The sequence below is a fragment of the Heloderma suspectum genome, chromosome 2, assembly GCF_057233095.1.
Source record: "Heloderma suspectum isolate Gila_16-S chromosome 2, 16-S_ref, whole genome shotgun sequence".
NCBI lineage: Eukaryota > Metazoa > Chordata > Lepidosauria > Squamata > Helodermatidae > Heloderma > Heloderma suspectum.
Window position 1 is genome coordinate 52,240,093 of NC_139459.1, and position 25,447 is coordinate 52,265,539.

At 41.9% G+C, this 25,447-nt stretch overlaps 1 protein-coding gene across 1 annotated transcript in view; it reads right to left on the reverse strand.

Moving 5' to 3' along the window:
- The window catches only part of ACOT12 (acyl-CoA thioesterase 12), a 49,987-nt gene that overhangs the window by 459 nt on the left and 24,081 nt on the right, over positions 1-25,447 (reverse strand). Inside the window, 8 exon segments of the mRNA XM_084833568.1 lie at positions 2,430-2,544; positions 5,196-5,324; positions 7,387-7,520; positions 10,825-10,908; positions 16,787-16,850; positions 18,563-18,618; positions 19,494-19,644; positions 21,686-21,805. Of these exon segments, the coding sequence (XP_084689694.1) occupies positions 2,430-2,544; positions 5,196-5,324; positions 7,387-7,520; positions 10,825-10,908; positions 16,787-16,850; positions 18,563-18,618; positions 19,494-19,644; positions 21,686-21,805 (853 nt within the window).

A 25,447-nucleotide genomic window follows, 5' to 3' on the forward strand; every position in this document is an offset into this window, starting at 1 on the left:
CACCAAGCCTATTCTCAGGTGCAAAGCTATATGTATTGTACCTTTACGCTTTCCTATATTTGTAGCTTGTAAAGGTACAGGGGGCCTCAGGTATGTATGGGATGGACCGTAAGATGGTAGAAAGTAAATGTATTTGCCATGGTGGTTTCGAGTTAATTGCCCATTTTGAATAGGCATCTTTTTGGCTGTATATTTCTAGTGTTCATACTTGATAATGAACGGTTGGATCCAGCGTCAGCATTTTGCAAGTGGAAGGATACTGCTTGCAGAATGGGACTTTCATGTTCTCTCTGCTCTGCAGCCCCCCATGTGTTCTCCAAATCTCTGGAAGATCCCACAACCCTCCAGAGCAGATTTATAGGGTGTGCACAGATCTGCAGGGGGGAGGAGATGATCTAGAAGGATTCTGCAAGCAATATCCTTCTGCTTATGCAACATCGATGCTGGATCCAACCCAGAGAGTTAATTTTTTAATTAATATTATCTTGATATTTATTTATTTATTTATTTATTAAACTTATTAATCGCCCATCTGACTGGTCACCCAGCCACTCTGGGCGATGTACAACCCACCATAAAACAATTTAAAACAATAAAATTTTACCATAATTTTTTTTTTAAAAAATACCCTAACCCATCCCAAATGCTAGTTTAATAGTGAACTATTAAATGTTGGAAGAACAAAATTTGGCTCAAGGTGAGATTGTTGATGGTGTCCAATATAGATGTGGCTTCCAATCAAACAGAACATGTGGGAAACTCTGTGAGGAGCAAGGAGGAACTGAATTTAAGCCTCCACTCTGTATCTATCCTCCCTGCCTGCTCACGCACGCACGCACGCACACACGCACGCGCACACACACACACACATCCAATTTCGTCATTGTTTAAAAGTTAGTATATCAACCCATGTGCCTTGGGCTGAGAAGCAGAATCATGCACACCCATTTACATGCATTGTTGTCATGAATCAGGTTATCTTTGCATATTGCTGAGGGAGGAGGGAAAGAGAAAAACTAAAGCATATCTGTGGAGGTGGGGGCCTGTACACTAGGGCAATCCCACCCTTATCACCAAATGTAGAGAATCACCCCTCACCACTGGGGCAATCTGTCCCTTCACTTCTGCTACCACCATTAAACTACACCCCTTTATTTAAAATATGCCGTTCCCCCTAAAGTAGCTGTTCATTAGGTGTGAAACAAAACAGATCAGAGGTATTAGGAAAGTAAACAAAGAAATAGAGTATTTTTTTGAAAAGAAATAAAACAAGAAAGCTTATTATTTATGAATGTTGTTACTACTTTTAAACAAGGTTTCTATACAGTTACTTTTACCACCAAATAGGTGTTAGAAGCTCCAGTTCCTACCCTAACCAATCTTAAGCCAATTGCCCTATCAAGCTCCACCCCAGTTAACTCCCAGGCCTAGCAGCGAGGGCTTGAAAGGCAGTCTTCTCCCTGGTAGGGTTTGACTTCCTCCTGGAATCTGGCTTCCTTTACAGGAAGCCATATTCCGGCTGAACATCAGGAAAAAATTCCTGACTGTTAGAGCAATACGACAATGGAACCAATTACCTAGGGAGGTGGTAGGCTCTCCCACACTGGAGGCGTTCAAGACGAGGCTGGACAGCCATCTGTCAGAGATGCTCTGACTTGGATTCCTGTATTGAGCAGGGGGTTGGACTCGATGGCTTGTTGGCCCCTCCCAACTCTACTATTCTATGATTCTATGGAACATTTAAGGCTGTTCACCAGGCTTCCCCTGGTTTAGTCCAGCAGCTGGTCTATCCTCAGACTGCCACCACCAGCTCCCACCCAGGCTTCAGCTCTTTCCTCTGAAGGCTGCTCCAGGAGTCTTCCTCTCCCCACTTCCAGACCTTCTTCAGCTTCTGCCTCATGTGCTCTCAGCTCAGCTCTGTTTTGTAGCTGCTCTGATGCCAGGCTCCCCAGCCTCCCACAAAGACACCTCCTGATGACTCTTCCTCAGCCAAACTCTCCTGCCAGATTCCTCCTGACAGACAGGCTCTTGGATGCCTCTCCAAGGCTCCTTATATTCACTCCAGTCAGAACCCTCCAGCCAATCAGCTTTGGTGTGGCCATCACTCTGTCACCCCACCTCTGTGTAGCCTTAGGACCAATAGACATTCTTAGAACATTCACTTATTCCCCAATCCGATGACCAATTTTGATCCAACTTTTCCCTATATAAAGACAGAAACCTGGCTTCATTTTCACCTCTTTGTGGTAACAATAACTGCCACCTTGCCAGCACACCATACTTGCAATGTAACTTTCCTCAGGTATAAGCTTGAGTAAAAATCATATATTTTTCTTTTACTGTTAACACATTCAGTTATTGAAACATAAACTTTTACCTCAGTTTCTTCAAAACATTAAATACTTTTATTTAATTATAAAGCTGCTCACCAAAGAGGAGTTACCATCCGTGTAGATCAGGAATCCTGAATTTCTGTAGTAGTTCTGATCAGAAGGTGGAGGAGCTGTCAGAGCAACTGATCTCGCAGCTATTATGTAAGGGTCTCTGAATGTAATAAGAAACATAAGAAGCTGCCTTATACCGGTCAGACCACTGGTCCACCAAGCCTAGTATTTTTGACATTGACTGGCAGCCGCTCTTGAAGATTTCAGGCAGGAGTTTTTCCAGCTCTGTTTGGAGATCAAACCTGGGACCTTATGCATCCAAAGCATGTGCCCCAGCACTCTGCCCCCTCCCCATAAGTGTAATGCTATCAACATACCGTAATAAAAACTTATGCTGCCAAAATGCCATTTTCCCATGTTTGAAGCTGGCTTAAGTTTAAGGGTGCAATCCTATGAATGTTTAGATAGAAAGAAGTCCTACAACTCCCAGCATTCCCCAGCAAGCCATGCTGGGTGGGGGGGTGCTGGGAGTTGTAGGACTTTTTTCTGTCTAAACATGCACATGATTGCACCCTAAGACTACCACGTTGGTCATAAAACACTAACTTGCTCAGTTTTGTATTTTTTGTGCAGGGAGTGCTTTCTTTAAACTAAGGTTTCATGCCTTAACTCTGTACTTAATGAGAGATAGTCATTATATTTTGTCGCTTATGAAGTACACGTTATAGTAAGTACAATTTAAAAAGTAAAGACACGTAACAATTTGTACAGATAGGAAGGAGATTCTCTCCATCTTCCCCTTTGCTCTTGCTTTTCTTTTCTTCTCTCCATTCCTACACGCCTTTCCTGGGGAATCGTTTCCCAGAAGCACTTAGTTGCTACCACTGCTGCAGCAAATACATTTGCTCTTGAATCTCTCAAGACTGAGCATCCTTACAGACTGGCAGCAATCACTCCTTCTGTAAACTATCTCTATAAAAATGGTTCATAGAGGGACCCAACAGTCAATTCAGCAATTGCCGCAAGACTGGTTAGCTGTGGGATTTCCCTGGGTTAATCAGCCTTTCAGTAGAATCTCTGTTCCTCATAGAAAATGGGACCAAAGAGATAAAAAGGATTAAGAAGTACCATTAATCTAATATCCTCTTGGAGAGTCTGCAGAGGGGAGAAGGGGACAGGGAAGTACATTACCCAAGCAGCCTTCTACTCAGACAATTTGGGATCCAACCCTACATGAAGAGATCTTCACGACAACGGAATGAGAAGTGTGTTGCAGTATTATCCAAATTTACATGGAATTGGCTTTGGTCCATCAGGGACACACAAAGCAAGAAAAGCTGAGTGTACCGTACCTTTAAAATCCAGTTTTCACAGGTCACATAGCACTTGAAATAACATACTTTTTTGGTGGGGGGAGTAGAACTGAACATCATCAAACTGGCAGGGGCTGCTCTGCTCAACCAATGAGAAGGGCTTGCTTCTCGCCCCTGTCTAGGCTCTCCCCTGCTACTCAGGCTCCCATTATTATGAATGGAGAGTACCTAATTCACAATTCCATTCCAGTCAACTGTCACAGAGTTAGAGCTCCCCCCCCAGTTTCCCCAATGTGCGCACTTTTGCCTGAAGAAGCCAACCTCCCCGATTCTTGAGTGCAGCATCTGAAGGCTCCCCCTGAGAGCAGCCCACCCACCCCAAGTTCGTCCCATTCCAGCAAACTGAGTCAGAGTTATAGCTTCCACCCGCTTCCTCTTTCTCTGGGCACTTTCTCCCTGCTCACAATGAAAGGCTTCTTCCCGATACTTCGGCCAATTGCTACTGTGATAAAGCCCTAAGGCACATTTATTTAATGCCAAAGGAAAGAGTATAAGCTCACTGTTCCTTCACTTTTCCAGGACTAAGCCAAAATCCCAGCTTCTCCAGTCCAGCATCTGAAGGCTCCCCAAGGGCACCCCACCACCCCAATTTCACCCCATTCCAGCAAACTGTCACAGAGTTGTAGTTTCCAAGCCGTTTTTACTGCAAGCATCAGGGAAGCTAAGCCCTGAAGTAAAGCAAACATGAAAGAAGAAAAGTAACACAAACATCAAAGACACAGCTAAGTAATGCAAGGATCAGACAAATGCCCAGAGAAGCTAAGTAACACAACATCGGAGAGAAGAATTAACACAACATCAGAGAAGCAAATGAATCCAACAGTAGGCAAACATCAGAGAAGCACATAATGACAGCTCTCAATGGGGAAGGGAGGCTAGTCACTCCCACTGGCAAAAAGGAAAGTACAGCACAACAGTGCTTTGATGAGTTGCAAAGTCAGGCTAGTTACTGTAGTTACTCTAATTACTCTCCCTGGGGATAACAGTGAGAATGAGGGAAGTGAGGAAATGGAGAGGGGGAATGGGCGGCCGACCCCTTGACCACATCACTGCAGGGTCACAGCCACATCACAAAGGCACACCCAGAAGTTAATGCAGAGGAATGCGAGTGTGCTTTAACTGAAAAAAAATGGAGTAAAAGGACTTTCAGATAACGCGGCTTTTCAAGACGGAAGCTGCTGGTTGGCAGCGCACTGGCCACAATGTTATGTGCTGTGAACGACCTCAAAACACTCCCAATCTGCAGAAAATCCCCCATGAAGACAGCCCCATGTATTTCCAACCTACTTGGCTTTCTGCTGAGTCATCAACCAGCATCACAGTTTACAAGAAACAATTATTTCATCTGAATTCTCATAGAATATAATTATTGTTGCTTTATAGTATAAAGTTATGTCTAAATTTAACTGCCATTGAAGGGCTGTGTTTCTATACTTACCCAGTCTTACAGGGTTTTCTTTGAGACACAAGAATTAAAAAATCATTGGACTTTTTCCCATTAATTGATGGGGATGTAATGTGGTATATTTTGTCCTCTTCAGTCAAATTCTGTATCACCCTACAACTTCTGCAAGTATATATGGCAAACAGAAATGAAGTTTAGTACCTGAGGTATTGTATAAAACACTAGTTAAAGAACATGTTCTTTATAATCTAATTGTGGTGGGAAATGTGCAGTTTCCTTTCAGATTAAATAATTGTTGAAGCTAGCCACTTGCTTACTGGTTGGACTTTTGATGCACATCACTTAATTTTTCAGTATACAATTAATCCAGCTTAATTAAACCTGCTTCTATTAAACATACCTAATCAGCTCTGCCTCAATGTCTTTCTTGACTTCCTCCCTTCCTCCACTTTCAAATGCCTTCCTGCTAGCACTTTAAGGTAATGATAATATGCTGTATTAACAAAGTAAAGTTATATAGCTCTCGTACCTATAACAACTCTAGGTGATAGTTCATATTTACCATTTTTCAGCCTTACTAACTGTGCATTCCCTTATGACTTTCCTTGAAAGTACGTGACACTGGGTTGAATGGGTCTTACTTCCTAGTAAGTATGTACAGGATTGCAGCCTAATATTTTAACCCTATGGTCCCTGGGAAGCGGTCCCAATGGCCATAGGATTGTTTGGATCTCCCCCTCCAACGGTGGAGAGGGTGGTCTGTCCTCAGAAGAGAAGATCTGATCTCTCATTCCCCCTCCCAGTCCTTACAAAAACTCGCACAGTTCTTACCCCCTAAAGTCAGAGCTCCAGTATCAGGTCAAAAGAGGGCGGATTAGATGGTGAGGCATGGATAGATCAGGAGAGGCTTTGGATCCACAGAATCCAAAGGCCTCCCAGTCTCCAAAATGGAGGGACATTTACACCAGCCCTGCAGCTGGTATAAATAGTTTCCTTCCCATTGGCTGCAATGAGAGAGAAATAGCTCAAACAAACACACCCCAGAATGACACAGAAGGGAGCTGCTCCTCCTTCACTTCCACCCTGCCAGCATGAGCCCAGCAGGGCATTGAATGTGGTGGTTTCTGTCTTCAGATCTGCAACAGGTAGAATTGCTCTGTAACTTACCTTTCAACATATTGCACTAAGTAAAACAGGAATAAACTTAATCATTTTGAAATTGAAAGGGCAACATGTATTTGGATCAATGCAACACTTTTACCTCCGAGTCCAAAGGAAAGAGAGCAGCACATCTTTACAGAACTATTTTCTGGCTTGATTCATGTAGTTTTAGATATTTGCTAACTCACTTTTTTTGTGAGCTAAGGATACTTGTTGCCAAACATTACAGGACAAAATAAAACTGCTTACTTGGAGGTAAGCCTCATTGAACTGAATGGGGTTTACTTCTGAGTAGATAAAAAAATAGGATTGCACTGTAGGGTTATAATCCTAAACACATTTACTAGGGAGTAAGTCTAAAACTCATGAAAACATGGTGCTGCTGACATCTCACAACACACATCTTTGGATGAAGGAATATGACAGATGGTCTTAGAACGTTCTCTCTGAAAGTTTGCATATTTTTGGCTTAGGTTATCAGTTATTCCAGGAGGTAGGAAAACAATTCTATAGAGTTGGATCTACAGTCTGCCTTCTGTGAGAGGAAAAGCTCTGTTCCCTCTGCGTGATTTTTGCAGATCTCCCCCTCCTCACCACAGCTCACCTCATTCAGCAAGACCTGTGTAGCATTTTCAGGGGGCTGGAGGGGTTGCTGTGGGAAGGAGAGGGCAGTAAAGTCTACTTCCACAAGCATACTTGATGCAGTGTAAAACTGGATCCAACCAACGATATCTATACATGTTGTTAGTCAAAATGCTATAGTGCTTTCTCTATATGCGCTAACACTTCACAGGTATTCATTTCCCTTCTTGCTCTGTTTCTTGATCCATTCCCTTCATCAGAAGATCCACCCCCCCACCTCCAGTTCAATGTACATTTTATATGAACTCAAAATTATTCTTTTACACACTGCATTCAACCTTCTTCACTGCTACCCCCATTGCATTATTCACTTAATATTATGAGAACCGTTTGACAGGTCACTTTGGTCATTTAGTCTGACATCTATTTAAACCTAATCATGAGAGCTGGCACCAACTTAAAAATATAAAAGTATGCTTACGAATAGTGTTTAGCCCAATGCACATGGAGTGTGAAGTCAGATAATAGGAGGAATGCTAGTTTCGAAGGTATCTGTACTTGCATTTCAACCTTGATTGACAAAGCATCTGTCTCTTCTAAAGTGAACATTTTAATCTGAAAAAAGAGGTTTGTTTAATTTTAAAGAAAGGCAGAATTTTCTCCCTGTTGTCTACTTTCTAGACATGTGAATGGGAATGGATGCTATTTACTGTACCCTATTTTTCATACTAATTCTTTAATAAACTGGTGGAACAATTTCTCATTCTGAGCAGCAAAAATAGATTTTTCTTTCCAGTCACATAAATACGTTTCATGAGCAATACAATATGTGTCAATCCAAAATTCATGTCAGAAATCACTTAAGTATTTAGGTAAAAGCACAGATAATTTCAGGTGAGTTTTACTTTAAAAAATGCCATTGTTCAGAATGGAAACTATGGGCAGCATCCAATAATGCTGCTGAACTCCTGCTGTTTTTGTTGTGCTAGCGGGACATTCTGTGAGCGCAACAGGAACTAGCACTTGTGACAGCAGCTGTGGAAATTAACAGAAATGCAAGCCCTTCTGTATGCTCCACTGACCTGCCTTGTTCTGGAAACTAGCATTTTGGCTCATTTCTGATTGCTGCAGAATCCGATAGGTTCTCATTCCACTAGCACACGGGCAGTATTGGACACTGCCATATATTTGTATCTACTCCCAGCACAATAAAAGCTTTTGGACTGAAGCGTAATTATCTATCATTAATTCTGTCTCAAACACTGTCTAGATGCAAACATTTCTGCAATCTAAAAGCTGCCTATGAAGTGTTAAAGTATTTTCTAAAACTGTTAAAATTATTTGGGTGCTTCCTGTTTGTAACAGCTTGAAATAAAATGATGGCTTTCAGTCCTTTTCTTTTTTCTTTTTCACTAATCTCCCCCCTCCCGCTCTACGGCTGCTAATTGGAATATTGCTAGAAGACAGGTTTGGGATGTCAAATTGTTAGCACTGATCATGTGACTGTTCATGTGATGGTGTTTTGTTCCTGATGATCTTGCATTCTATTTCTGGTGGAGTAAGGGAGAAATGATGACTTTATACATGGACTGCATGGACTTCACCAGACGGTCGACACCGAAATCAGATTGACTACATCCTTTGTAGCCAAAGGTGGCAGACATCTATGCAGTCGGTAAAAACAAGACCTGGAGCTGATTGTAATTCAGATCACGAACGTCTTATTGCACAATTTAGAATCAGACTAAAGAGAATAGGGAAGACCCACAGATAAGTTAGATATGAGCTTCACTAATATTCCTAATGAATATGCAATGGAGGTGAAGAATAGATTTAAGGGACTAGATTTAGTAGATAGGGTCCCGGAAGAACTATGGACGAAGTTCGCAACATTGTTCAGGAGGCGGCAACAAAAAACGTCCCAAAGAAAAAGAAAACCAAGAAGGCAAGACGGCTGTCTGCTGAGACACTAGAAGCAGCCCAAGAAAGAAGGAACGCAAAAGGCAACAGTGATAGGGGGAGATATGCCCAATTAAATGCAAAATTCCAGAGGTTAGCCGGAAGAGATAAGGAATTATTTTTAAACAAGCAATGTGCGGAAGCGAAAGAAGATAATAGAATAGGAAGGACAAGAGACCTCTTCCAGAAAATTAGAAACATCGGAGGTAAATTCCAGGCAAAAATGGGTATGATCAAAAACAAAGATGGCAAGGACCTAACAGAAGCAGAAGAGATCAAGAAAAGGTGGCAAGAATATACGGAAGATCTGTATAGGAAGGATAATAATATCGGGGATAGATTTGACGGTGTGGTCAGTGAGCTAGAGCCAGACATCCTGAAGAGTGAAGTTGAATGGGCCTTAAGAAGCATTGCTAATAACAAGGCAGCAGGAGATGACAGTATCCCGGCTGAACTGTTTAAAATCTTGCAAGAGGATGCTGTCAAGGTGATGCATGCCATATGCCAGCAAATTTGGAAAACACAAGAATGGCCAACAGATTAGAAAAAATCAACCTATATCCCCATACCAAAAAAAGGAAGCACCAAAGAATGTTCAAACTACTGAACAGTGGCACTTATTTCACATGCCAGTAAGATCATGCTCAAGATCTTGCAAGGTAGACTCCAGCAATTCATGGAACGAGAATTGCCAGATGTACAAGCTGGGTTTAGAAAAGGCAGAGGAACTAGAGACCAAACTGCCAATATCCGCTGGATAATGGAGAAAGCCAGGGAGTTTCAGGAAAACATCTATTTCTGTTTTATTGACTATTCTAAAGCCTTTGACTGTGTGGATCATCACAAATTGTGGCAAGTTCTTGGTGGTATGGGGATACCAAGTCGTCTTGTCTGTCTCCTGAGGAATCTGTATAACGACCAAGGAGCAACGGTAAGAACAGACCACGGAACAACGGACTGGTTTAAGATTGGGAAAGGAGTACGGCAGGGTTGTATACTCTCACCCTACCTATTCAACCTGAACACAGAACACATCATGCAACATGCTGGGATTGATGAAGCCAAGGCTGGAGTTAAAATCGCTGGAAGAAACATTAACAATCTCCGATATGCAGATGATACCACTTTAATGGCTGAAAGTGAGGAGGAGCTGAGGAACCTCATGACAAAGATGAAAGAAGAAATTGCAAAAGCTGGGTTGCAGTTCAACCTCAAAAAAACCAAGATTATGGCAACCAGCTTGATTGAGAACTGGCAAATAGAGGGAGAAAACGTGGAGGCAGTGACAGACTTTGTCTTTCTAGGCACAAAGGTTACTGCAGATGCTGAGTGCAGCCAGGAAATCAGAAGACGTTTACTTCTTGGGAGGACAGCAATGACAAATCTTGATAAAATAGTGAAGAGCAGAGACATCACACTGACAACAAAGGTCCACATAGTTCAAGCAAAGGTATTCCCCGTAGTAACCTATGGCTGCGAGAGCTGGACCATAAGGAAGGCTGAGCGAAGGAAGATAGATGCTTTTGAACTGTGGTGCTGGAGGAAAATTCTGAGAGTGCCTTGGACTGCAAGAAGATCAAACCAGTCTATACTCCAGGAAATAAAGCCAGACTGTTCACTTGGGGGAATGATATTAAAGGCAAAACTGAAGTACTTTGGCCACATAATGAGAAGACAGGATAGCCTGGAGAAGATGCTGATGCTAGGGAAAGTGGAAGGCAAAAGGAAGAGGGGCCGACCAAGGGCAAGGTGGATGAATGATATTCTGGAAGTTACGGACTTGACCTTGGGGGAGCTGGGGGTGGCGACGGCCGACAGGAAGCTCTGGTGCAGGCCGGTCCATGAAGTCACGAAGAGTCAGAAGCAACTGACCGAATAAACAACAACAAGGGAGAAATGCACATTCACATTCAAATGGTGGGGAAATATACATGCAACTCTTGCACAATTCACTACTTACGTGGTCGGAAGTGCTATTAATTTCCCATCCAGGCTTTGCTGCCAGGGCAGCCAATGCTGTAAGATTGCTTTTGATTATGTATGCCTGAAATGTAAAGTAAAATAATGACCAATGGGGTTACAATGTAAGAGCTGAGCCTTCTTCTGGAAATTTTTTAACCACAGTCACAAAATGAAGAGTTGTTTTTCTCCCTAGAAAAAGACATACTAAAAGCAAATATCGGCCATTAAAAATATTCCAAAATCCTTATTAGTGTAATGCCTTTATTAGTACAACTCAAAGGTCTCAAAAATGTGCAAGATCTCCAGATCATTTCTCCCTGCTCCTTCATCTCCTCATTAACCTGCTTTTTGTAACATATTGCCTGATTAAGAGGTTCATCACATGGGGGAAGAAATCTGCATCAATACCAGGGCTTTCACCATCCGATTTCACCATGGGATTAGACTGGACTCCAGTTGTTTCTATCTTGTTATATTCCGTTCCTTACCTTTTCACAGGGTGGCTGCTTTTCCAAAAAAAGCATTTTTTTTTTTTTTTGCATTACATGCACTGGGGACATCGCAAAATTTCCTCCCTGGTTCCTGCCCCTTTCCCTCCCCTTGCAGATTACTGGTGGTTTGGTTGTGATTGACACGCAATGCGGGTGGGCAGCAATCTCCACTGAACTGCCTGAACCCTGTCCCCGCAGGCACTGGTTTCCCAGAGAACTGCTGGAGTGCTGGCATGCTGGCCATTCTGTGTTGTGGAGTAAGCAGCTGAAGTCGAGAGCAAATGTCAGTGCACTGCATTTAGTCACAGCATGGAGGCAAGCTGGTAGGTCAGTATACCGACACGCCCACCCTGACATCACTGCTGTCATCATCATGACCGTGCCCCTAACAACCCCCAACAAAGTGGGTTTTTCGTACTACAGGAGAAATACATGGGCATGGTGCTTTTATTGCGTGGGGTGAAAGAATACTGCATTTTTTTCTGTTTGGAGATAACATGGGATAGGCAGGGGGAAATGCCGGGAAAATCACTGGAGGATTACAACATAACGTAATGGACCCGCAAACTTCTGTGAGTGGCCAATCATGAATGTGCGATAAATTGCAGGTGTAGAATTGCCCAAGAGATCTGGAGTTCTTGAAAGCTTAAACATTCTTTGTGACCATTGAGTCAGCTTAATAAAGGAGTACACTCATAGATTTTGGAAAAAGAGAGTGGGAGCTGAATTATACCTCTCACGATCACCAAGAGAATGCTGATTAAAAGCAAGCTAACCTGTGTTTCACTGGTGAATTAAACAAAATCTCTGCATACACATTACCAATACAGAAACAGGGATCCATGTGCAGAAATAGGTTTCTGAACATAGTTCTCCTATAGTAGAAGCTCAATGGTGGGAGGGCAAGTGATGACCAGAAGCTCAAAGTAACCTTGAGCCAATCTTCATGGAAATGCAGAGAGAAGTGGCTTCAGCTTTCTCCACTTTTTCCTGAAATCAGCTTTGGTCCGTCAGTGGCACACAAAGCAAGAAAAGCCAAGTATGCACTACCTAAAACTTGGCTTTTCTTGCTTCGTGTGTCGCTCATGGGCCAAAGCTGATTTCATCATGAAAAACATCATCAACCCTGTAGGTGCTGCTCAGTGAATGAGAGAGTTGTTCCCCACCCCTGTCAATGCTCCCCTGCTCAGGGAAGTTCGGAAAGACAGGAAGTTGGGAAATCTAGCCGAACTTTGTAAATCCCCTGCTCAAGACTGCACAGGAGCTACATTTACGTCTTACTGGGGAGCAAAACTTACTTCTGAGTAAACATGCACAGAAGGGGGACAGTGGCTTCACAGAGACTCTCAGAGAATTACTTCTTACTGGGGGGAGGGAAACTTACTTCCAAGTAAACATGCCCAGGGCACTTTGGACTCAGGCTTCCTTTCTCACTTTTTTCACCCCTTCACCAGACGGCATTAGTTAGCTTTTTTCATTCATAACTACTAGCCTCTGACTAAGTAATTTACAATCACATTCCTGGTTCCTTCATTCACAACCCCGCAATGGCAGTGTTTCGCCCCTTTACCAGACCGCATTAACCGTCTTCATGCAGAAATACTAGCCAGTTTCCCCTGTTGTGTTTGTGATTTTCCTGCTTGTCTATGTGTGTGGAGGAGAAGGAGGCTTTCCTGCAGAAACAAGAGTTTGGGGCAGGGGAAGCAGAGGTGGCAGTGGCAGCTGCTGCCCTGCCGAGGGCTAGCAGAGGGAGGCAGCAGCTGCAGCAATACTAATAAAGATAATAACAGACACTGCTGTGGCAGCGCCCCTAAGCCCGGGTGAAGTAAAGATCAGTTCGCCCATTCCTACTTCCAAGTAGGCATGATTACTAGCACTCCGTGAATGAATATTTAAAGGGAGAGGCAGCCTGGGGGTCATTTTGGACTCCCAGCTGTCCATGGAGGCTCAGGTGTCAGCTGTGAGCCGGACAGCGCTGTATCAACTCCATCTGATACGGCGGCTGCGCCCCTTCCTTCCCGACCATCTGCTCCCATCGGTAGTACATGCCCTGGTCTCCTCTCATTTAGACTACTGTAATGCGCTCTACATGGGGTTACCCTTGAAGACGGTTCGGAAACTGCAGCTGGTACAGAACGCGGCGGCTCGCCTGATTAAAGGCAGCTGCCGGCGAGATCACATCACTCCAGTGCTGAAGGAGTTGCACTGGTTACCAGTTGTTTTCCGGGCCAAATTCAAGGTGTTGGTTTTGACGTTTAAAACCCTATATGGTTCCGGCCCAGCCTATCTTAAGGAGCGCCTCCAGCAGCACCAGACAGGCCGCTTAACAAGATCAGCCTCGGATGGCCTTCTCTCTGTCCCATCAGCCAGGATAGCTAGACTGGTGGGGACGAGGGAGAGGGCCTTTTCTGTAGTGGCCCCCACTCTGTGGAACTCCCTCCCTAGGGAACTCCGTCATGCCCCCTCTTTAATGAGCTTCCGTCGTGCATTAAAAACGTTGTTGTTCAGGCAGGCATTTGGGGTGGGTTAGGGTATTTTAGAAAATGTTTTTATTGTAGAATTTTATTGTTTTAAAGTGTTTTTATTGTATGTTGTACATCGCCCAGAGTGGCTGGGTAACCAGCCAGATGGGCGATTAATAAATTTAATAATAAATAAATAATAAATATTAAGCTGTTTTAAGAAAAAGGGATGGCAAAGGAATTCTCCCAACCTCTCTGCTCCTGTAGGCAAAGTGCAGTTGAGGGCAGTGAGTTACTTCCAGGTAGACATTTAGCCCTCTTCACTCCTCACACCCTTGCCCCACTCGACTTTCCTTTCTTCCACCAGCCCGCAGCAACGCCAGCTGAGTTAACACAGACTGCCAAATTGCACTGAAGCTGCTGTGGTGGAAAAATCCAGCACAAAGTATGGAAAAAAACCCGATTTAGGGCAAGAAATACTGCACCAATTACATGCGTCATCTGACACAATCGACTTGGGGTGGAGTAGAACCGGAGTAAAAGCCTCGTATAGATACTCCCCTTGTCATGGATTTTAAGAGAATTCTTGATTTTAGCTTTGAAATTCAAAGTGAAAATGCTTAATAAGAAATAATTAGCAAACTGAAAATATAAATAAGGAAATAGGGAACACACACAAAGACATAAGCAGGTTCACAATGAATTCTGGGTAACTTATGAAAACCAATTAGCAAAGTAACCCGGATGCTAGCCAAAGAGAATGCAGAGTTAAAGCCTTATCACCCTATTGGGTCAAAGAGTTATTTGAGACAAAGAAGTGTAGGGCTGTATTATTCAAGATCAAAAATGTAATTAAAGTTTTCACTTAGCAATGAATGAGCAAAAAAACACACATATGAGGTATAAACATCAAAAAGCTTAATACAAAGATGTGTAGAAGAATTTATATACTTAGGTTGAATTAGTAAATTTTGAGAACGGAGTTGTCTTCTCAAAGTTATGATTCAGAATTAATCTTATCTAGCCTAAAAGGTATATGTTTAAGAGCCTTCTTCACATGCTTTAATTTTATGGTAATTTTTAGGAGGTAAGTCTGAGCCCTAATTTATGGAATACCTAGATAATATTTGTTGTTCAGTCGTTCAGTCGTGGCCGACTCTTCGTGACCCCATGGGCCATAGCACGCCAGGCCTTCCTGTCCTCCACTCTCTCCCAGAGCGTGCTCAAGTCCATATTCATTGCATCAGTGATGCTATCTAGCCATCTCATCCTCTGCCGTTCCGTTCTCCTTTTGCCTTCAGTCTTTCCCAGCATCAGGGTCTTTTCCAGAGAGTTTTCTCTTCGCATTAGGTGGCCAAATATTTGAGCTTCAGCTTCAGTATCTGTCCTTCCAATGAGCAGTCAGGGTTGATTTCCTTTAGGATGGACTGATTTTACCTCCTTGTAGTCCAGGGGACTCGTAAGAGTCTTCTCCAGCACCACAGTTTGAAAGCATCAATTCTTCAGCGCTCAGCCTTCCTTATAGTCCAGCTCTCACAGCCATACATTACTACTGGGAAAACCATAGCTTTGATTAGACGGACCTTTGTCGGCAAGGTGATGTCTCTGCTTCTTACTATGCTGTCTAGGTTTGCCATAGCTTTCCTCCCAAGGAGCAAGCGTCTTTTAATTTCATGGCTACAGTCACTGTCTGCGGTGATCTTGGAGCCCAAGAAAATACAATCTGTCACTGCTTCCATTTCTTCCCCTTCTAGATGCCAGGAAGTGATGGGGCCAGATGCCATGATCTTCGTTTTTTTTAATGTTGAGTTTCAAACCAGCTTTTGCACTCTCCTCTTTCACCCTCAACAAGAGGCTCTTTAGATCCTCTTCGCTTTCTGCCATTAGGGTGGTATCATCTGCGTATCTGAGGTTGTTGAGAATTCTCCTGGCAATCTTAATTCCGACCTGTGATTCATCCAACCCGGCGTTTCTCATGATGTACTCTGTATATGTTAAATAAGCAGGGTGACAATATGCAGCCTTGTCGTACTCCTTTCCCAATTTTGAACCAATCGGTTGTTCCATGTGTGGTTCTTACTGTTGCTTCTTGGGCCTCGTACAGGTTTCTCAGGAGACAGGTAAGGTGGTCTGGTACCCCCATCTCTTTCAGAATTTGCCACAGTTTGTTGTGATCCACACAATCAAAGGCTTTAGCTTAGTCAATGAAGCAGAAATAGATGTTTTTCTGGAATTCTCTTGCTTTCTCCATGATCCAGCGAAAGTTGGCGATTTGATCTCTAGTTCCTCTGCCTCTTTGAAACCCAACTTGTATTTCCAGTAGTTCTCGGTTCGCATACTGCTGAAGCCTAGAAATCTTTATACAGAAACTGTAGGTATGTTGCAGTTTTGGAATGAGATAGCTTTTTCTTTTTTCTTACTATCTACAAGCTCCAGGCTTGTGTTCCTGTCAGCTGAACAGCCTATTCAGAGCTGAATAGGAAATTTGGTACTTAATTAAAGTATTCATTTTAGACTATTAAGACTAGAAGCCTTTGATAACAAGAACTGTTTAGGAAATATTATTTCCTATTAAACTATTATGCTCTTGAAATCTTTAGCAATGCTCTTTATAATAATACTGTTTAAATCTGAGACAATATGCTCTATTTTGATGTGATGTTATAGGTAGTATATTTTATAACAAAAATGAAAAATGATCCAAATATGTTTCCCTTACTAATATTTGTTAGTACAGAATCAAAAACTGAATTAAAAGAAACTTTGGAAGACAGATCCTGGATCCAACCTAATATATTAAACTAGATCCAGATATTTTTGACTATAGCTCCCAGCACTCCTGGCCATTGGCTATGCAGACTAGAGCTGACTGTAGTTGAAGTCCAAAACATCCAGAGGGCACCAGGTTGGACTGAACTAAACTAGATTTTTTTTACATTTGAAGGCTTTACAACAAATGTCCAAATGCACATAACGTGTGTATACTTGCAAATGATAAAAATGTTACCTGGTTGCTTCTGTCCCAGAAATCAGGGGTGTAATTGTCTTCCTTCTTCAGAAGAACATGTGTCCTGTAGTTGATATCATGTAGAAAGAAGGTCAAAAGTAAAATAACAAAATCTCCAGACTTTTAAAAATTATTATTATTATATAAATAACACATTGATAACAGCATTCAATGTCTTCCAAATATGTTTCAGCTAAGCACGTGCTTTATTCCGATAAGTTACCACGTTGGAATCAGCAGTTATTACTGCAGAACTATAGTCAGAGCTAGGGTTGCCAGATCCTTTCCTAGAGATTTCCCTTGGGTAGATGACTAAAAAGCAGGGATATCTGATGTGTGAAGGGGGTGATACACCAGGATCACATCCACTACACCTGTCCTTGACCTGTTGATTCAAATATATAGGCTCTATACCTGCAGTCTGTGCTCTGAAAAACTATCTGGATTTCAGTTGTCCGCACAAGGTTTTTAAATACTCTCAGCAACACAATTCTATGCATGTTTATGAGAGCCAGTGTGGTGTAGTGGCTAGAGTGTTGGACTGGGAGCCAGGAGATCTGGGTTCTAGTCCCCACTCAGCCATGGAAGCTCACTGGGTGACTTTGGGCCAGTCACAGACTCTCAGCCCAACCTACCTCACAGGGTTCTTGTTGTGAGGCTAAAATGGAGAGTAGGAGGGTTATGTACACCACCTTGGGTTCCTCAAAAGAGGAAAAAAAGTGGGATATAAATGTAATAAATAAATAAACAAACAAACAAATAAATGTTTACTAAGAAGTAAGTCCTATATAGTTCAATGGGACTTATTCCCAGATAATTGTGTACAGGATTGTAGCCCAAGGTACTGAGTCGAGATTGCAAGAGCTACAACTCCCACCTTTTCCTCCACTGGTCCATTTACCTAGATTTCCATCCATCTTTTTTGTAGCAAAACTAGCCCTTCTGACCACCCCAGGCATTGGAAAAGATTGACCAGGTTTCTGGTGAAGGATGCAGGCAAAAGATTCAGCAGCTGCTTCCTGTTTCACTGCTTTAGAGCAGTGGTGAGCAACGTTTGGAGACTGTTGGGCCATTTCCCCCCTCCTTGCAGCCATCACTCTGGCGTATGCCAAAAATAGGGGGAGGGGGAAAAATTTTTTAAAACAGCATCTGGAGCCATGTATGTACTCTTCGGTACATACAGAGTACCGAAAGGGTGATAAATTAGCTTGTTTGAAATTAGCAGCTATGAACGCCATTTTGTATGAATTAAAAAAATGGGGGGTTCCCCCTGAATTTTAGGGGATGGCAGGGACTACACTGGAGGCTGTGGGGGCTTCATGTTCCCAACAACTGCCTTAGAGCATTAAAGAGCAAGGATGTGGCAATCCGATTCAAACATCATATTGTTCTAATTACAACTCTTTATCAAAGTTGATGAAAAGCAAGCCATCATGGGGCATGCATAACAGGAAAACACAGGAGTTGCTGGAAAATCCTGATGGCATCCCCACCCTCTAATTACAATCCATATGGAGGAATAGATTCCTCAAACTGTTAGGTTTAAGATGGATTAATAACATCCTGTTATACACCAAAATGATTTTGTGTGTGATTCATAAGGAAATTGTCATGTGCTGATTATTTTTTGTTGATGTTTCGTGAATCAAACATGATCAGCTCTACAACGGCTGAGAAATAACACAACTGTATTCTTAACGTTAAACATTTTAACATTAATATAGCTAAAAAAATATAATTTTATAATTAAAATATAATTTTAAGGCTTAGCTATACCTGGATAATCGAATTATCTTGCGTGCAATAGCTCCGTGATATCTCCTTAAACCATCCTTTACAATGAGCAAAGCAAGAAAAAAATGATAGCTATAATTTACGTATTACATTTTTGACAACTTTATTCAAATTAAACATAACAACTGTTATCTAATTTTCAGAGTAACTGGCAGACTGTACATGCTGAGCTTTTTTAAAGAATGCAATACAAATGTTGCTGATAGAAATAATAATCCTGGAAAAAGCTGACCCTTTAAATAAAATGTGTAAATTAATAACAAAGCAGTCTGAAAAGCACAACTCTGGTCTGTCCTAGGATCACATAGTTATTACAAGACATTTCACCAGGGAATGACAAGGTGGCCTGGTTCACACGCAACAGTAACTCAGGATTTTATTGACACATGAGATGACACATGGCTCAGTTGTTCCCACTTGGCTCCTCCCATTCTTGGGTTACAACTCTGGCTAATCAGGAGTTGTAACCCAAGCCAGAGTTCTGAGTTCAGATGAAACACTAACCAAACCAGGGACACAGCACTCCATCCCTGGCTTGTTTGTCCATTCCTGCTGGCAGAAGGAACGAAGCAGCAGTGGTCAAGCCACAGGCACTGACATGATGGCTCACTCATGGTAATCTAGAGTTTAAAAAAAGTCTGGATTGTGTGCGAACCAGGACAGTAGTTAAGTCCTCCTCAGTCATGACTTAAATGATCAACTTCCAGGCAAAATATCAAGCCAAAGCACTTTAGAATCAGTGCCTCAAAAGGGAAGAAAATCAAGAAATCACTTTACAATGTTGTTTAAGTCTTCACTTCCTCTGCTAGTCTATTCACTGAGCAGTTATAAAATTAGTACTGTGATAATCTTGTTTTGGCCTGTCTCTATATACAATTGTTATTTTCTTTCTTTTTTAAAAAAAAGAGCTCACCTTTGTAGTGGGTTTGATTCTGGGGAAAGTAAGAAGCTCTCCATGTTTTTTTACAGCATTAAAAATGAGAAAGGCACTGTTAATATGCCGTGCTTGGCCTTTGCCCCATTCCTCACAGTTGTAGGCCTCAACACGAACTCCAACCTCAATACTGAAAGAAGAGCATTCAGTAAATTTAACACCCAGAGTGTCACAGATGCAACAGTGAGCAATGGAAAGCTTGAAGGAACTGGGTACAATTTGCCTGAAGAAGAGAAGACTGATAGCGCTCTTTATGTACCTGAAGGGCTGCCACACAGAAGAGGAAGATTTGTTATATGTTGCCCAAGAGGGGAGGACTAGATCTAATAGACTGAAATTACAGTAAGGTAGATTTTAGTTGATAATTAGGAGAAATGTCTTGACTGGAAGATTTCGAAAATGGAACCAATTATGTATGGAATAGTGGGCTCTCCTTCACTGGAGGTCTTCAAGCAGAGGTTGGACAGCCATCTCCTTGGGGATGCTCTAGCTTTATACTTCCTGCATCAACCAGGGGGTTGGACTAGATGGACTACAAGACCCCATCCAACTCTATGACAGTGTTATACAGAGATGTTATAAACTCTTTGGGAAAAGAGGGAAATAAATTCTTAAGGCTGCAACCCTATACACACTTACTTGGGAGTCAGCGGGACTTACTTCAGAATAAACCTGTACAGGGTTGCACTAAGTTTATGATATTGACACTATTACTATTTAATATGTAAATAGCACTGGGTACTATATTAACATATTATATCAGTATTTAGAAGTACATTTTATGTTTAAGACAATAAAATACAATATGGTGTGGGTGTGGGAAGTGAGAAGACCTTATGTGAACTCTTCTATTAATTTTCCAAACCAAATAAATCATTTACAATTGGATCAACTGGAAGAGACTGCCTTGCAGGAAGGCACAATTCACAATCGTACCTGGCAAAATATTCTACACATGTACAAAAGCAACACAGAATTTGGTATTGTGTGCAAAATTCAGTTTCCTTTTGAGTCCATGAAAAAAAATTATTCTAGGATTTTTCATTGGAGAAGCTTGAAAATATGTAGGCAAAGCCTGCTGAACTCCCAGAAGCCAAAGGAGTGGCTAAATAAGATTTGCCTTATGTAGACTGTAGTAGGGCTTCAGTGATCTACATAGCTCCTTCCCCCTTTCTGTTTAGCATAAGTAGAGAACGTTTTGCAAAATAAGCAAAATATAAAAATTTGCCTAACAGGTAGTTGTTCTTTTTAAGTGCAGAATACATCCCACAATCTTGAAGAACATAACCAAGTCCCTAAGATCAACCACATCCACATCTCGAATGCTACAGGTTCTAAAATGGCCATATATAGTTCCAAACAGAACACTGGTGGTGGAAAAGAGATTGTAAATACTAAATTAAAATATCATTAATGCAATGTTATACCTTGATCAGTGATGGCTAAGTGCTTAGAGATACATTCTGATATTTAGAGTACGATATTGTCCTTTGCATGTCACGACAACCCACAATATTTTAAATTGTGGGTTGGCATTAATAGTTGTATCCAAATGGGGACCTCTGGCTTGTCTCCCCCGGCAAGCCAGAGAAAGAACCATGGTTTGGTTCTAGGGTTGTTTCTCTGGCTAGTTGGGGGAGAAACAAACCAGGGGGTCAGATGCAATGCTAAAAAACTCACGGACAGATCATTCCTGGGTTGTTTAGCTGCTCCCACTGCCAGGCAGCATGCATGACAATCCACAATTTTAAAAAAATGAGAATTGTCATTATGTGTGGACTTGGTCTATATAAAATGTGAGTTAGGATCTCACGCCAAATATGCTCTGCATATTCCCCCCCTTCCACACATCTTCTCATTTAATTATTGGGTCTCTTGATGTCTTGGGCTCTGTCACTATGTGGCTAGAACAGAGAACAGAGATTGATACATAATAACTGGTCAATAGTATTAATGCATGAATAGTTCTTTCATGCAATAAATATAGGGATAATGTTGATTTGAAATTCTAATACATGTATTCTTACCAGTGCAACACAGAACAAAGTCATTTAAAATGTTTTAATTTTTATATTATTCTATTTTACAAGAAAAACAGTTCTGAAATCTAAAATGTTTTGGACAACACATAATAAGGCAAGTGTGACAATATATAGAAATTAGCTTTTTACCTTTTCTGAAAAGTATTGTTAACTATAGCATTGAAAATCAGGCGGTCACCAACAGTTGAGGGTCCCCGGAATTTAAACATATCTACAGATTTCAAAGTTGGATGAAGACTACACAGGCGACTGAACAGAAAAAAAGGAAAACAAAATATATTTCCATGAGGTTTTTTGTTCATATTAATGCACCTGTGCAGTAGTTCTACTCAGCAAACAAAGTCTCTAAAAAACAGAAATTCCAAGTTTAGAGATCATTTGAGTTTTAATAAAAGTTCTGGACAGAAAACAGTGTCTTCACTAGGAAGTTAAGGAGTTTTGAAGATTAAGGTTTCAATGTTCATATCTGTACCAAAAAAGTGAATTCTTTCATACATAAAACACAGTCTTGTCCTTTAAATTCCATTGCAATCCCTAAAATTAGCCAAGATAGCTTTCCTAAGCAACCCCAAATCATGTGATGAAGGATTTTAATGGGGTGTTCTTTGTGGTTGCTCCATATTTATGCTTGCTAAACATAACTTCAACTTGCTAAAGGTTGAAAGTGAGGATTTTCTGGAAGTGCTGTCTGGAAGCTGTTGCAACATGGGGATGGGATGGGAGAACCAGAAGAGAGACAGGTCTGTACTGGGTTACAGACCATCACAGCTGTATGGCAAAATAACAGCAAAGGCAGGAAGGCCTCCTGTATTCAATGCATTTGGCAAAAATATGCATGTGCTAATTTTCTCATTTGTTCTAAGAAAATGTGAGTATTTTCTATATTGTTCCTGGCTGAAAATCCTTCCACTTGAATGTGAGTGAAATATAGGAGTAACATTTATTTAATTTAGGGAACAATTTTATGGGGGTGGGAGAACCCACCATTTCCTAAGCCCTGCTGGACCGGTCAGGGCTACAGGGGCATGTATATATATATATGTGTGTGTGTGTGTGTGTGTGTGTATTCGTACTGGGGTTTGTTTGTTTTTTTGGTCTTTAACTTTTTTCTTAACATTTGTCTTTTTTTACATTTTCCCCTCCAGTGGTTCCAATTGGAAGGAAAATAGTTTTCCTCCTGTTCCAGGCGTAAGTCCACAAAGTGGCTTTGGAACTAGTGGATCCACCAATCTGCCCCTAGAACAGCCTCTTTTTGTCCTTACCATCATCAGAGCAGTGATGGTGGGGCAGCCAGAGTGGCAGAACTTTCTGCTTGTAGTCAAAGAAGGACCTTTGTAGTAGGGATGGCGAAACTTCGGGGGGCCGAGCGCCAACGTGTTTGGCCCCCCGAACACGTTTTGGGGAGAAATCCTCCGAACCCCCCCGCCCCCCCCCCCAGGACGGGACTTACCTTCGCCGAATGTCCCTCCCGGTGGCGGGTCCGGCCGGCGGTTCGGCAGCTGTTCGTGCGGGGCGGGAGCAGCAGCCGGTCTTTTGACCGGCTGCCGCTGCCGCCATTCCAACAAAAGAAAAAAAAAACAAACGCCCCCGTGATAGGCTACGTGACGATTAACATAGCCTATCACGGGGGCATTTTTTTTTTTTTAAACTTTCAAGTTCGTGGCCGGGCGAGGTGGGAAGCCTCCTCCCCGGCCTGAATTTCGGGCGAGGCGGGAAGCCTCCTCCCCGGCCTGAATTTCGGCCGGGGCGAGGCGGGAAGCCTCCCCCCCCGGCCTGAACTTCGCGGGGGGAGCAGCGAAGCGCCTCCCCCCCACCGCGAACAAGCTTCGGCGAAAGGTAACGGACTTTCGTCCACCCCTACTTTGTAGTAGACCTCCCTCTCTGCCCACAGAAGAAAAGGTCTACAGCATCCTATTGTCCCCGGGAAGCCTTCATTCATATATATATATATATATATATATACACACACACACACACACACACACACACACACACACAAACATATTTATTTGATTTGATTTGAATCCCACCTTTCTACCAAGAAAATGGCACTCAAGGTGGCTTATAATGATAGATAAATAAATCTTGATTCAAAGAATAAAGAAATATATTAAAAGCACAGTTAAAAACACAACAATAACAGAATGAAAACAGCACCCAACCCAACAGACCTGCTTACATGCCAAAGCCCTGCTTGAATAAAAGTGTCTTTCCTTGTCAATGGAAGGAAAGCAGAGAAGAATTCTTGGCGGGGAGTTCCATAGTCTGGGTGCAGCCCCCAAGAATGCCCTCTCTTGCATTGTCACCAAATGCCACCTCAGAAGGCAGTGGTACTGAGAGAAGAGACTCCCCAGAATATGTTAAAACCCAGGCAGACTCGCATGGGATAAGGTGGTCCTTCAGGTAGCCTGGTCCCATGCCACATAAGGGCTTTATAAGACATAACCAGCACTTTGAATTGTGCCTGGAAACAGTCCAGTATCCGGTAAACCTGTTGTAAGAAGAGAGTCACATATTCCCTGTAACCGGCCCCAGTCAACAGTCTGGCCACAGCCTTCTGAACCAGCTGTAGTTTCCGAACAGTTTTTCAAGGCAGCTCCATGTACAGCGTGTTACAGTAGTCCAAATGGGATGTAACTAAGGCATGTGTGACCGTGGCCAGATCAGACATCTTTAGGAATGGGCGCAACTGGCACATTAGCTTCAGCCACACAAACACACTTCATTTCCTTTGAACTGATGACCAAGCTGGTTTACATAAACACCATTCAGAAAAGTAGTGTATAAAAAGAGGAAATGATTGGGTTTTTTTACTGTGCTTTTAAACCGCTTAATAACCAAAGTTCTCTGTGTGGCGTACAATACATTAAAACATAAAATACAAACATTAAAAACAAAAGATAAAAACTGCAAAATTAAAACCAAGATAAAACTGGACGCAACAAAGCATATGGGACCTTCCCATAGCAGTGCTTACCAGCCCAGTTGGGCAGAGGACACTGACATTGGGATTTTTCTACATGGTGTCTTCATATGTTTTTATTGTAGAATTTTATTGTTTTAAACTGTTTTTTTATATGCTTTGTACATCACCCAGAGTGGCTGGGTGACCAGCCAGATATGCGATTAATAAATTTAATAAATAAATAAATAAATAAATAAATAAATATCATATAGATTGCCAGACCAGAACAGGATGCAACTACAGGCAATCAGCAGCTATGCTGTTCAGCTCATTCAGGCCTCAGCACTTTTGGCTGAACTGCTATGATACACTCATTAACCCTTGGTTGAGCTCTATGAAAGCGGAGGAATCTTTTGTACAATGATAGAATGTTGGCAAGAATGACATTTTAAATATGCAGTTAATAGCATCTGCATAATCACATGATTATGCAAACAGCTCTATGTCTATGTACATTTTTAAAACAGCCACAAACTGCATCATTGTATGTGAAAAATACACTAATTCCTTCCACAGAGTTATTTTATTTGGAATGAATCTTCTACAAAATTTTGCTGAGAACCAGGTATTGTTTTATTGTGATCTAACTATTGTTTAGCTTAGAGATGACACTGTTTTGGACCATTATTTATCCTTAGCCTTAACTCAATTACCCTTTATGATGTACCAGAATTGTTAAGTGTGCACAATTATCTGTTTCTAATTAATTGAATTGTGCATCTTTATAATGCATTCAAATTACTTTGGTTTTTCATTAGGAATAATTTGCTCCTCCTATTTAAATTGCTAAATATCTCATTTGCAATACTCACAATAAAGGCAGAAGCAGATTAATGTCACGAATGGAGGGAGGAATGAGCAGATGAAGTTTGCAGTCTTTTTTCACTGTTAAGGTTGGCTTAAAAATGGACACTATTTTATTACAA